At 35.7% G+C, this 15,105-nt stretch overlaps 1 protein-coding gene and 1 pseudogene across 4 annotated transcripts in view; both read right to left on the reverse strand.

Annotated features, from left to right (window-relative positions):
* Nucleotides 1-15,105, reverse strand: part of RCOR3 (REST corepressor 3) — a 53,107-nt gene that overhangs the window by 15,319 nt on the left and 22,683 nt on the right. For all 4 annotated transcript variants that reach the window (XM_026509091.4, XM_026509090.4, XM_026509089.4 and 1 more), the window contains 2 exons: nt 10,296-10,514; nt 4,051-4,128 (listed from right to left, as the gene is read on the reverse strand). In XM_026509091.4, coding sequence (XP_026364876.1) covers nt 4,051-4,128; nt 10,296-10,514 — 297 coding nt within the window. The remainder of the gene's footprint in view (nt 1-4,050; nt 4,129-10,295; nt 10,515-15,105) is intronic.
* Nucleotides 6,502-8,334, reverse strand: LOC113262664 (vesicle transport protein GOT1B-like; annotated as a pseudogene).

The raw sequence follows: 15,105 nt of genomic DNA on the forward strand, positions 1-15,105 counted from the left end.
GATTATATCTAGGAATCTAAAATTGTGTAGTAGTTATGGTTAGTTAGGTAGTACCACTGAATGTTCAGTACCAGAACATTCTTCTACAGCAAATCCCAGACGGAAATATAGTTGTTTTTAAAATAATGAAATGTTAATCTAAACGAAAATAATCCAATATGTAATGGTCATAAAACTAATAATATGAAAGACCCCAAAGAGGCTTCTAGAACAATCTATGACATCCTTCGTGAATTCGGTATCTTCACGCTTCCTTTCCCTACTAAATTAGTCCTCGCATCTTTCCCATTTTTGTCAGTAGTAGATTCATACTATCTTTGAACTGAAAGTATTAGAAAAGGACACCAAGTTAAACCTTTCACCCAATGCTGAAAATTCCAATCTACATCCATAATGAAAGACAGTCACCCACCTATGCATGAAAACATCAATAGATGGGGAAATTTCTAGCTTTAAAAAGCACTCCTTTTTTAAGTTTCTTCTTTCCTGGTTTCATTAATCTCCTTGTCCCACCTTCCTACCTCCAACCAAAACAAATCAAAGGATACCCACAGGCCACCACTCCCCCAACACTCTTACATACTTTCAAATCGATACATTATTTTCTATTTTGCAATGTTTTTTGGATTTATCACTTGCTGTCCACTCCTACAACTAATACCTGACCATACCCAAAACGCCTTTTACCATTTACTTTATCACTCACATGCTTAGTATTTTAACAGCTATAAAGTTTCCAACTTAGCCTATATACTACTACCAGGATAACCTTCCTAAAATTAAAAACTCCCATTACATTCTTCTTATATTGAAGAAACTACAGGGTCTTCCCTTTTGACCTAATTTAAAAGGCAAACTTCTCTTCGTAGCTCTCAGACTCTTCTACTCTAGCCCTTGCCCACTGATCTCTATTATAAAGAAGTCCCTGCTGAACTCAACCCTGTTAACATCTCTCTCATATACCACATTCACTCGTCCCCTGCGTCCAAATTTGCTTTCCTAAGGAGACAATATGTTTCATGAGAGAAAACTGTTTTACACTTTCACTAAATTCTCAATAGTAATCAGAATGCCCGTTGACTGATTTTTTTCCCTCACAGGATTTATACATATTTTGAATGTACTGTTCAATACCAAACCATTGTTCATATTATTCCCTTTGCCTGCACTTTTTGTATGTGCAAAACTCCTACTCATCCTTCAAACTTCAGCTGAAACGTCACCCGTCAGGAAGTCTTCCCTGATTATCCTAGCAAGAATGAGGAATTACCACTTGTTTTCCTGTAGCTTTTTACTTATAAATCTATCACACAACTTTAACCAGCTTGTCTTATGACATCTAGACTGTGTTTTATTTTTTAAGGCAGATGGAAAAATCCATCACACATTTCCCACAGTGCCTAAAACAGTGCTTTACATGAAATAAGTGATCAATAAATACTTATGGGAGTGAATAAATTTTCTTCAACAAATTTTTTCCTAAGTGAAAATAACAAATACAACCAAATGAGTAAGTAAAGCATCTTAGTAACTGTTTACTTCCAGATGAGTTACATCACTTAGTAGCCTATTGTTCTAATGGTTAATGAAATTCTTTTATTACATATTAGGTAGAAATTCTATTATCTAACCTAAAGAAAAGGTGACAGATCACATGATTTTTCAAGGTCTTTACTAAGACTGCTAATCTAGTATTTTGAAATAGGTGTATTCTGGGTGTTCTTCCCTGCAAAGCAACAGAAATAATATGATAAATATAAATATATCCTCAGTGTTTTCTAGATAATAAACACTACATACATTTTTCAGGTCATAGGAGTTCAATAAACCAACCTCAAAGTAATAATCAAACTTCATGGTATAGATGGTAGAGTGTTAAGATTCTGCTTGTTTCATTTTGATCATTATTTTTACAAAAACCCAAAAAATATAAATGTCTGATAACTTCTAACCCCCAAACTGCATTTAAATGTGAAAATCAAAATATAATTTTGCTATTAAATGAAAACTTTCAAAAGTAAGAGGGAGCAGGATATGAACCTAGGACTCTAAATGGATTCTAAGATTGTGAAATATGGCCAAAATTTCACTATTTACTAGATGTGACGTTGATCAAGCCAGTTAACCTCTCTGAGGCCCAAATTTGTCATATAAAATAGTAGTTGCTACATCTACTTCTTGGGATTTATGGGAGCATCATATGAAAATAAACTTATAAACGTTACTGCACTTTCGTGTAGTACTTTATGTTATGTTAATGAGTGAAGCTATCCTTCCATTTTCTGGAAAATTTGAGGTTAGAATCATTGTTTCCTTGAAATTTGGTAGACTTTTTCTGTAAAACCATCTGGGCTCGGTATTTTCTTATGAAAAAAATGTTAACTGTTACTTCATTTTATTTAATGACTATACATTTATCAGTTTTTCCTTCTTCTTAAGACAATTTTGGTAAGATATATTTTCCTATAATTTTTTTTTTTTTAAAGATTTTATTTATTTATTTGACAGAGAGAGAGACAGTCAGCGAGAGAGGGAACACAAGCAGGGGGAGTGGGAGAGGAAGAAGCAAGCTCCCAGCGGAGCAGGGAGCCCAATGCAGGGCTCAATCCCAGGACCCTGGGATCACACCCTGAGCCGAAGGCAGACGCTTAACGACTGAGCCACCCAGGCGCCCCTTTCCTACAAATTTCTAAGTTTTATTTAAATTTTCTAATTTATTGACATAAAGTTCTTTATGGTAATAAAGTTCTTTATGGTATTCCGCTATTTTTAATATCTGCTATAATTTTTTAAAGTTAATTTTTTAAGTTATGAAATTATAGGCATTTCAAACTTTTGGCTTTTATGAATTTTAATGCATAATTAAATATGAAATTAAAATAATTGTAATATGAAATTTAAAACAATTTTTGTTACAATAATATAAAGTAATATTCTTTGTATTACTATCTTTAAATAAACAAAAATGTCACTCAAATGTTTGTCATTTTACCTGTGGGTTTGGAATGAGATATTATATTAGTTTATATATATTTCATTCTTTCCCATTATCTAACCTTCTTAAAAGAGTTCTTTCAAAACAAACAAACAAACAAAAGAACAATTTTATTCCCAATGACTCTTCCTTTCTGAAAGATTCTAATGAGTGAGACAGAACATGGTGCATTCGTTCTGAAGCACTGCCCCCTGGCTCTTCTGCCCTCCCCCCCACCCCTCACACATATTTCATTTGTAGATATTTCAGGCAACTTGTGATGGGGGGCGGGGGGCATCCCATTAGGACCAAATAAGGATGATTTGATTATTAAATACAGAGAAAGGCAGGTCCAGGATATGAAGCACGGCATAGGAGTCTTAAAAAAAAGAGACAAGAGAAGATTTGTAATAGAAGCTTTTGTGAAAAGACTTGATTGGACTTTATGGGCATTTAAATACTCCTATAATTATCACAAATATCAAATATGTATTAGGTTTCAGAGGAAAGAGAAGAAAGACTTGAGAAAATGGTTAATCTCTATCTTGTTTTTAGATTTCACATTTTCAGGGATAGGAGTACAAGAATGTTAATTAAGTCCACATACTAAAATCCTAATTAAAAATCTGAGTCAAAAGATAAATACCTTAAAATAAAAAATTGTTAAAATTGCTAAATGAGCTCCTTTTCTTATGTTCTTTCTCTTGTTGTGTTACCAATTCACATACGTAGGAAAAGGCTTTGAGCAAACACTCCTGCAGACCCAGAAATGTACTGGCTTCTCATCAATTACTTTCTATTTTCACATGCACTGGGCCTACCTGTATAGCTGTTTTTCCCTACTTACTTTGCTTGATATGAATTGCTAACGGCAGGAAAGAAATGACTTCACCTAAATTGTTAGCCAAGTCTCAAAAGACTATCTAAATGACAAAACAGAAACATGACAAATTACCCACGCTATGACATCTTCAAAGTATTAACAACACATGCGACCAAAATAGTAAATACTGGATAGATAACTCAAGGAATAAGGTTTCACCATACTTAGTCACATATATTCTTCAATAACATACCTCAGGAGGTTTGAATTCTTCAATTCCGCCTTCCATTTTCTGTTTAAGTGCACTGTTTACTTGCTTAGCATTCTGAACCTTCAACAAAAAAACCCGAAGTATGAATGAGATCACGTACTTAAGTAAATGTATGAGTATTCAACAAATGAAAAGGATATATACCAAAACCTTCTTAAATTTTATTTTAGGAGGACAGACACTTAATTACATTTTACCACACTTGGGGCCATTCAACTAATATCCACGTCAATTACTATATATATATCTACTAATTAACTAATTATATATGTAACTAATATATCTCTAGTATGCTAATAAGCAGTCTACAAATCATAGTATCTGAGTATCTTTTAACAATGTCTCTTATAAGACAAATGGTATACAGAGGAATTAAATTCCATCAATATTGCTCATTACCATAATGTTTTGATAAAAATAACAATTATTCCAATAAGAATAATAATGATGAGAGTGGATAACATTAGGTGTTTATTAGGTTAAGCATCATTGTTGGTGCTTCACATGTAATAAATCACTTAATTTTCACAACTACTTTGTTAAGTAAGTATAATCAGTTCTTTTTTTTTTTTTTTTTTTTTTTTTTTAAAGATTTTATTTATTTATGTGACAGAGAGACAGCCAGAGAGAGAGGGAACACAGCAGGGGGAGTGGGAGAGGAAGAAGCAGGCTCACAGCGGAGGAGCCTGACGTGGGACTCGATCCCGGTACGCCAGGATCACGCCCTGAGCCGAAGGCAGACGCTTTAACGACTGCGCTACCCAGGCGCCCTGTTAAGTAAGTATAATCAGTTCTGCTATAACCTGACATACCTATTCTCAAAAATCACCCTACTAGGCCAAATCGAACAATAAAAACCACAGGACTTATGGGAAAACAGAGCCTGGGACTCAACACTGAAAAACTTTATCAATGACACATTAAAAAAAAGACAGGAACCTCATAAAAATGATAGCAGATTTACACATTCTAAATAATAAAGAAATTTACAAATGCTACAATAAAGATGGTACTTTACCTTGGAAAAGACCTAAGGTTGCTTATACAAGTGTCAAATAGTTGCAGCTTGTGAGTTACTGGGAAGTGGTAGAAGGAAGGTTATTTGAAATCAGATGAAAAATTTTAACACCAGATACGGATGTGTGTGGCTCGTAACATACAGTCAATTGAGGGAGCTGGTACACACCTGAAGTGTTTGGATATGTACTCAGCTAGGTCAGTTTTCCACTCATAAAAATCAAATATAAGCAAATGCAAAATTCACATTATACTCAAATTGTTCCCTAGTATATCAATCGTGTTGGAACAAATTCATGTTTTCAAAATAAGCATTATAGCAGAACTGACTCTACTTTTACTGTAACCATTTTACAGATGAGGAAGGCAGGGCACAGAGAAGGCAGGAAACTTTGCCTACGCTACAGAGAGAGGAGGCAGAACCTGAATCTGAACCATGCCAAGTTTTTAACTACTATTCTACTAGCAATGTTATTAACCTTTACCTAGAATATTAAGGATTCGAATTTTTGTTTGTTCATTTGTCTACTTTTTTTTCTTGGTTTGCTATTTTTTTTCCAGTATACTCAATTAAATATTTATAAAGTGATTTGAGAAATTTTTTCTCAGAGATCTTAACACAGCTAAAATATAAAAATCTAGGTTTATTCAAATGTAGTTAGTCGGTCAACCATGTTAGATACACAAAGATAGAATGTAAAAATGTAAATTCTCAGTCTTTAAGGATTTCATAGATTAGTGGGGAGATAAATAAATATAAAAGTATGATAAACGCTAAAACACCTAAACTAAACTTGGAGGAAGAGAGAAAAGAGAGCAAGTATTTTGTATTCATGTTAACAGGCGTGGGTAATGGGGAAAATAGGGTAAATTTTCCAAAGGAGATGACATCTAAATTTTGTTTCAAAGGATTAGTAAGAGAAATACACAGGTAGGCAAGGTTGGGCAGGAAATGCCTTCCAGGCAGAATAGCACGTAGGAAGAAGAGGAAAAGCAGTTAGGCTGGGACAGAACAGAGAATTTGAATTCTGCCTAAAGACTGAGGAAACCTAAAGAATTTTTAAAAATATTTTATTTATTTATTAAGAGAGAGCGCGCACACGCCTGCAGAGGGGAGCAGAGGGAGAGGGACAAGCAGATTCAGTGTTGCATATGGAGCTGATGTGGGCCTCAATCTCACAACCCTGCGACCATGATCTGAGCTGAAATCAAGAGTCAGACGCTTAACCGACTGAGCCACCCAGGTGCCTCAACCTAAAGAATTTTTAAGCAAGGAAGCAATGTAACCATATTTGCCTTTTATAAAAGAACAATAATTCCAGTAGTAATTTGTAGAATGGAATGGAATGAAGAAGGAAAAAATTAATGTAACAATCCCAATGAGAAACATAGAGGACTTCAATTAAAACAGTAGGAATGAAGTAATCACGGTGGTGGCACACAGATGGATAAAAGAAATAACCTGGAAACAAAAATTAAGATGTGTTTGTAAACACGTGATGGGGAGAATTAGGGAGAAGGAAGAATCAAGGATAACTCTGGCCACTGGCTTGAGTACCTGAGTGTATGTGGTGTTAATCACTGTGATAGGGAATGCAAAGGAGGAACAGGTAACTAGGGCAGGTGTGGGAGAAGTCAGTTTGGACACTGTCTTCATATGAGATGTGTCTGGAATATAAAAATAGTAGAATTTATAAACCCAAGAGTGCAAATCTTTACTATGTCACACATCAAATGACTAACCAAGAAAGGAGTTTAAAGCTTTAAAAAAGGTCCTTTATAATAAAAATAGGCTATAAGTCAAGTTGTAGTGTTAAGGATAGAATATGAGTACAGGCAACTGAGTACATCTTACTCCCTTGTTGTTTAAAAAATTTTTGAGCAATTTAAAAAATTTTAACCCTATGTTTACAAAAAAAAAAATCATTCATACATCAAACTGGGTTTTCCGGGATTTTAATACATTAAAATGACATCATCCAATCTAACTCATGTACTACTTTCAGAGACAATGCAACTGGAAATATTTTTGCCATTCTAGTGGGTATTTCTAAAAAGCAAATGCCTATGGACGTTCCTGCATCTTCAAAAGAAAAAGGAAAGAAACAGACCACAGTTCTCCAAGGCTGGCTATTTTTCCCACACTGCAGAAAAACAATTAAAAATCATCTTCAAGAGTTTCAATATGTACTGTAACATAGCTTTCGCTTCTTCAGTCTGCTCGCTGACTTCTTAGACTGCTTGGTTAGAAGACTCTTCTCACTGCTGGTTAACTGCTATTGGTACTTGATAGGTTCTATGTTCTGAACTCCTGTAAAGAACCTTACAAGCTATTTCATGTAATTTAATTTTGTGCTGAATAGCCTTCAAAGGACTTTATAAATAATGTAACATTTTAAATGAGTCTCCAATTCACTTGTCTTTCTACCATATTATTGCTTTCTCCAACTTTATCTACAAATTCCAGGTAGATTCTAGAGGAACCCGAAGACTGGCACTCTTCCTATAAAGCCAATGACCATATAAGAAAGAAGCCCTTGAACATGAGAAAGAATTCGTAAATTTCAAAGATCATGCCTATCAAAGGCCAACCAACAAGGACTACAAATACACCACCCAGGAAAAACCCTACAGCTTTCATTTTAGGTTTTTGGAAGAAGAAGCTGAATCTTCTTCATAAACCAATTACAAAAGCCAACCCAGCTACAAAGAAAACATTACCAACAGCCAATAGTGCTTTGTCAAATCAGAGAATCATTCCAAAGGAGAGGAAAAACACTCAATATCCTGTTAATCCCATTCCAATTTTCTGGGTGTCCATTAAGATCATGGCTACAAGGGTGAAGGCAGTGGCGACAGAATGTCAGGGCGCCCAGGTCACGAAGCAAAGTCAGGAGAAAAGAAGCTGGGAAGCAGACAAGGCAAGAGCCGCCACATCTTCTGGAAAGATGCAGCCATCCCTACCCTAGCTTCAAGACCACTTGAAACCTTTTTAAAGATAGCTTTTTCCAGTGGTAGAACTGGGATGGTGTATGGGGCAGAAATTACACTGGGAAGGGTCAGAGAATATGTGATGGTAAGAAAGCAGAGGAAGGGGCGCCTGGGTGGCACAGCGGTTAAGCATCTGCCTTTGGCTCAGGGCGTGAGCCCAGCGTTATGGGATCGAGCCCCACATCAGGCTCCTCTGCTAGGAGCCTGTTTCTTCCTCTCCCACTCCCCCTGCCTGTGTTCCCTCTCTCGCTGGCTGTCTCTATCTCTGTCAAATAAATAAACAAAATCTTAAAAAAAAAAAAAAAAAAAGCAGAGGAAGCTAATATGGTAGATATTTGTTCAAGAAGTTTGTTGGAGGGGCGCCTGGGTGGCACAGCGGTTAAGCGTCTGCCTTCGGCTCAGGGCGTGATCCTGGCGTTCTGGGATCGAGCCCCACATCAGGCTCCTCTGCTATGAGCCTGCTTCTTCCTCTCCCACTCCCCCTGCTTGTGTTCCCTCTCTCGCTGGCTGTCTCTATCTCTGTTGAATAAATAAATAAAATCTTTTTAAAAAAAAGAAGTTTGTTGGAGAAAAAAGAGAAATATAAGAGCAGTTTGGGTGAATAACCAGGGTCACGAGATAGAGAAATCTGAATGTTTGGGATAGAGAAAAACTATCTTGCTCCCACACTAAACCGCTGCCAAGGTTCTTACATTTTATATAAAGTGGTACAATATTAATTCTAGGGATAACATTGTAATACCTAAGCAAGGATGATATGGTAGGCTGAGGATGCAAACCATAATCCCTAGAGCAACTACTAAAATAAAAAATGCAAAGAGATGTAGTTGAAAAATATAAATAAGACGATGTTACACCTCTCTTTAAAATCCTTCAGTGGTTTCTTAACTCATGATGAATTTTAGATTTCTTAACATAACCTTCTGATCAATTCTTGTCTACCTCTGCTGTAACTTGCTAAAGGCAAGTAGAAATTAACGAAGAGCTTTAAAATGAATGATTTTGATCACACCAGTATTTTAAGAAGATAACATGGACAACAATGTGTAGCACAGAGCTGCAGTGAAAGTGGACAGCAAGGAGAATTCACAAGACAGTTATGGTCAGATAAGTGGTTGTAAGGACCTGAACAAAGGTAGTAGTGATGGGATTAAAAGTGAGGGGACTGATTTAAAGAAAATTTTTCTGATAAACTTACACAACTAGGTTACCATTTGGATTTGTGTGTACTGGGGGATGTGATAATGGCAAGGGATAAAATGAAGAGGATTCTCATGTTTCAACAGACAGGCGACAGAGAAAAACCATCTTTTAGGGGTTAGATGAGATGCCTAGCAGGTAGCTAGAGGTATAGCAATACAAAGCTTGGGAGAAAAGTCACAGCCTGAGAAGCAGATTCAGAAGTCACTGGTGTATAGTGTAAGATTGCTTGATACAGACCAAGAAAGTACACACTGAGAAGAGTTACTAGGTCTAAAGGATAGGGAAAACAACAGAAACCAAGACAGAGAGGAAAAGATGACTGAGAAAGGCCAGAAACCTAAGAACAACCATTAACTGAGTATTTACTATGTGCTAGGCACTGTTGTAAGAACTTCTCATCTTATCCTGTTTAATTCCTTCCAAGCATCATATTATTATCCATATTTCAAGATGAGAAAGCTGAGTTAAGAAGTTAACCAGCACCCCCGAGGTTACACAGAAACTAAATGATGTAGCTAGGGTTAAAATTTACGTTCAGTGACCCTAGATCCTGACTCTTAACCATGATTAACCTGATTATGATGATGACATATTTATAATACCACGGCAGCTACTACTTATAATAATGATGAGGATGAGGAAAGCAGCCATTATTCACTAAGCACTCAAAATGTGCCAGACACAACTCAACAATCTGCAAGTAACATCTCAACTAACTCCTAAGAACCTGTAAGAGAAGTATGATTATCTTATCCTCAATTTCACAGATATAAAACTGAAGCTCAGAGAAATTCTATTATTTCCCAATATCACAGAGCTAACTGGAAACAATGCTGGGATTCAAATTTAGAATAGGTGGAGGCATCTTTGAATTTGGAAACAAGGTAAATTTTAAAGAGTAGAGCTTATGTAAGTGGGTAGCTGAGAAAATCTGTACAAAACTTAGTTTACTGAGGTTTTAAAAGTGGATGAACAGAATAGACAGACTCATCAAAAATATGATTTTTATAGAATACCTGACGTTTTAAAGAGATCAGCTCCATGTCCAGTTGCCGCAGGATGGTGTTGGCTGCATTGGGACTACAGGAAACAGCTACTACGTCTTCCTGGGTTAAATACATGCCCTTAGGTGGACGGCACTTAGAACGCTGAGAATGATGGCGGTGTTGTAAACTCTGATACTCTCTCCTTCCAAGTCCAATCTTGCTAGTTTGGACAGGTTGTTCAGTATTACCCTAGAAGAATAAAGATAGAAGAATAGGTCATTTGGTTTTCATGCATGTATAAACCGAAGAAAGTCTATTACTGGAAGTATCTGCTACACTAAGCACACCTAAAAAATACTTCTAACCAATTACATTATGTACAAGTACACACACACACAGACACACACGCAGCACTCATCAACTGGGGGAAAATACGCAAACAACATAATGTGGCCTTGACTAAGCCACTCAATAAGATGTTTGGTTTCTAGCCCAGATGACTATGAACAAACGAAAAAGTAAGTTGGACTCTATAAACTATTCTTGTTTGCTTCAAGATGGAATATATTTTCCCTCAGCGATAAAGGGCCTTAAAAAAAAAAAAGCTGTAACTTATTAAGTTCCAGGAAAATTAAAAAGGGACAAATTAGGAATTATGACAAGTGGCAGATAACACTTCATTCTCACTTTAGAGTTGTTGAAAGAGAACTATGCCTCTGAAGATTAAAAGGGACACAGAATTATCTTAATCTTGACCTTTCTAAACTCTAAATCTATTTATCTGTGAATAAAATAAAAAGTGAATTTGTATTTTGAAAGAGGTTAGGACAGCTCGAATAATAAGGACCATGAACTCTTAAGTAGGATTTCATTATTACTTGCAATATTCTTAAAGTGTGATATAAAAATACAATGTTATTCCGTGCTTCTGAGACAGGAATCCATTTGAAATAGTGCCCATTAGGTTGAAGAGCAACCTAATTTCAACTGATTAGATTTAATGCTCAATTCTTTAGAGAAGGAACTCTGAGTAAAAGTCATGAAACAACTGTATAATGAAGCATAATCCACTTCACTGCTTAACTCCTAACTCAAAGCAATACATGGCAAACTTGATGTTCAAGGAAATTCCTCCCAGTGTAGTACTCCTAAAATTGCTGGACCAACTATTTTTTTGAAACATCTTTAAAAATTTAATTCTGAGGTGGCAGGGAAGTGAAAAAATTCCTCAGAAATCAGAAATAATGTGAAAGCAGCAATCTAAGGGTATAAGTGAATATGCAGGAGCTGGCATATGCCTAAGGCCCAGGCTTCAATGGACAATAGGTGTAGGTCACAGGAGACAAAGCCAGACCCCTGGGAGGGGACCCATTATTGCGCAAAGTAGAAAAAAATGCTCCAGTCCTGCTGAGGAAGAGGATGATTTGAGAGAGATATGCCTATCTTATCCTTAGCTGAATGAAAAGCAAAGATACCCAAAAAAGTCTTCCCTGAGAATCCCTAATCACAGGCCTACATTAAAGCTGGTTTGGGGATTAAATTTATATGAACTGTCTGGCCTGAAAAATCCCAGATCAGAAACTTAAATTGTCTCAGGTTGGTAGGGCCTTCAGACACTTAGCAAAAGCAAATGCAAAGTGTCTCTAGAAGAATGCGTTTTAAACCCAGGTCTCAAAAATTTTCCACAAGTATGTTCCAAGGAAAATGAGTTCCCAACCACAAACTGCTAAACAAGCCCTATGAGTGAGAGACAGCAGAAGCAAACAATAGAATTAGAACAGCAAAGAGTGCAGATACTAGAATTACTGAATAAAGGGAATAAGATAAATGTGTTACAAGTGCATAAAGAGATAAACAACAGATTTGAAAATACGGAATATTCTTTTAGGAGTCTATCAAAACTGACTAAGCAGATATGCAAAAGAACCGAATAACACATCTAGAAATTAAAAAAATACTATAATTAAGATTAGAAACTCAGTGGATGGGTTACTTAGCAGATTAGACAGAGCTCAAAAGAACAGTAGTGACTTAGAACATACATACGATAAAAATTACCACAATGCAGCACAGAAATATGGAAAGACAAAAAGATGGAAAATGAGTGGTTAAGAGACATGTGGAACTCCATTAGGTTTCTTAAAAGGATTCCCAAAAGAAAGAATAGATAGAATAAGGAAGACAATATTCAAAGAGGCAACAAATGAGAATTTTACAGAACTTAAATAGGACTCAAGAAGTACGATGAATCCAAAACAAATTAAAAAAAAAAAATCCACAGTCAGATACATTAAAGTGAAACACCACTAAAGACAAAGAAGAGACCATAAAAGCAGAGAAAGAGAAAAGACAAATTACCTCCAAAGGAATGATAATTAGCCTGGCAGCAGACTTTTCTGCAGGAATGGCAGAAATCAGAAGCAGTAGAATATTATCTTCAAATAATAGCTGTAAACCTGCGAGTCTAACCCCAGCAAAACCACGGTTTCAAGAACAAGGGAGAAAGAGACATTTTGGACACACCAAAACCAACTATTTATAAGTAACAGACTCTCACTAAATTAACTTGTACAAGATATACTTCAGGAAAAGGGGAAATGATTTTTAAAGAAAGGTCTAAGATTCAAGAAAGAATGATGAGTAAATTTTAAACATATACATAAATAAATACAAAAAAACAATGACTATATGTTTGAGAGATTTTAAAAAACAAGATGTGGGGCGCCTGGGTGGCGCAGTCGTTAAGCGTCTGCCTTCAGGTCAGGGCGTGATCCCGGCGTTCTGGGATCGAGCCCCACATCAGGCTCCTCCGTTGGGAGCCTGCTTCTTCCTCTCCCACTTCCCCTGCTTGTGTTCCCTCTCTCGCTGGCTGTCTCTCTCTCTGTCAAATAAATAAATAAAATCTTAAAAAAAAAAAAACAAACAAACCAAGATGTAACTAAAATTGGATAAAAACAGCATATAAACCAGGAGGGTAGAGAATCAAGTGAAAGCATTCTAAGGGCCAATATTAATCAGAAAATCATTTAAAAAACCCCAACATTAGACTTTAAGTTAAATACGCAGGAAAAATTTCCAGGGTACACAATAAGAATAGAAATATAGAAACATCCCAAACTTGCAGAGAATAAAAAAGTGGAACTGGAGATGATGGAGTCTTAATGCAAAAAAAAAAAAAAAAAAAAAAAAAAAGAAGAAGAAGAAGAAGAAAAAAGAAAAAAGCAAGCCATGAAGGAGGGGAAACTAGAAAAAGCAAGTCAAATAAAAGTAAAAAAAAAGAACAAAAATATACATAGATCAGTGATCATGACTGATGTAAAGAGACTAAACTCTCCAGATAAATTATAAAATCCTACCAATATGCTCCTCATAAAGACACACACTTAAATTGAAATACTGAAGGAAAATAATAAAGATATATCAGGCAAATACTTAATAAAAGAAAGATGGCAGTTATATCAGACAAAATAATTTTAAAAGCAGAAGACATTACAAAATATGTAAAAATTTTTGAGACCTGGGGTTTGAAGTGCATTCTTCTAGAGACAAGTATTGATAAAAGGTTCAATTCAGCAGCAAAATAAAACAATTCTAGACCTCAATTCTATGCACCTAATAACAACAGCTTTGAAATATAAAGCGTGTCACTTCTCAGTTAATTGATCAGATAAGCAGATAATAATAACCACACTAGCAAGGCAAGCAGTAAGAGAACACAGAATTCAAGCACAGAACTGACAAGGTACAATTAATAGACACAGAATCCTATAACTAAAAGAGTATTATTTTCTTCTCAAACACACATGGAAAAACATTTATAAAAATTCTGTATTCTAGGCTTGGAGGTTTCAAAACATGTCATCAAAATCCTCAACATTCCAGCCATTGAGAAGTGGGATCTATATCCCCTCCAACTGATTCTGGACCAATTTCAGCAACTCACTTACAACCCACAGAATGCAACAGAAGTGATGCTGAATAACTTCCAAGGCTAGGCCAGAAGAGGCTGGGTAGTTTCCACTCAGTGCTTTCAGAATGAATGCTTTGGAGAAAACCAACCCATGGTAAGAAGCCAGATTACTCATGGACCACCAGGCTAGAGAGGAATGCCAGCTGGCAGCTAGCATATCAACTACTAGTCATGTAAGTGAGCTGAAAACCTTCAATTTATTCTAGTTGATATTGAAACATAAAAACCATTCTAAAATTAGGAATAAGGTAAAAATATTTGTTATCATAACTTCTCTTCAACATTATAAAGGTGAATCTAACCAGTTCAGGAAGGGAAGAAATAAAAAGTATGTAAGAATTGAAAAGAAAACTATTATTTTCAGATAACATAAATCTCTTCATAGGAAATCTACAAATAAATTACACAAAGGTTTCTTTTCTCCCAATATGTAGATCTCCACTTCTCTTCTATAATGTAGATTCAATGGAATATCTATTAGGGCTTCTTAAAAACCACAACCAAGCAGTGGGACTTATCCTACTTATCAAGACTTATAGGCTATCAAGGCTTAGTCAAGGCTTAGTCAAGTCAAGGCTATCAGACTTATCATAAAGCTACAGCAATTAAGACATTGTAGGACTGACAAGAGAAGAACAGACAATCACGGATATATAAAACCTCATATATGATAAAGCTGACATTGCAGACCCATTGAAAGAGATGAACTCACTTCTGTATTAGGAAACAAAAATAAAAATGGAATTCTACCTCACAACACAAACAAACCTTAATTACTGACAGATCAAGGACTTAAGTGTAAAAAGCAAAACTTTAAAGCTTAAATGTGAAAATATAAAAGAACACTGACATTTGACTCTGTACATGCTT

The sequence above is a fragment of the Ursus arctos genome, unplaced genomic scaffold (genome assembly GCF_023065955.2).
Source record: "Ursus arctos isolate Adak ecotype North America unplaced genomic scaffold, UrsArc2.0 scaffold_2, whole genome shotgun sequence".
Taxonomy (NCBI): domain Eukaryota; kingdom Metazoa; phylum Chordata; class Mammalia; order Carnivora; family Ursidae; genus Ursus; species Ursus arctos.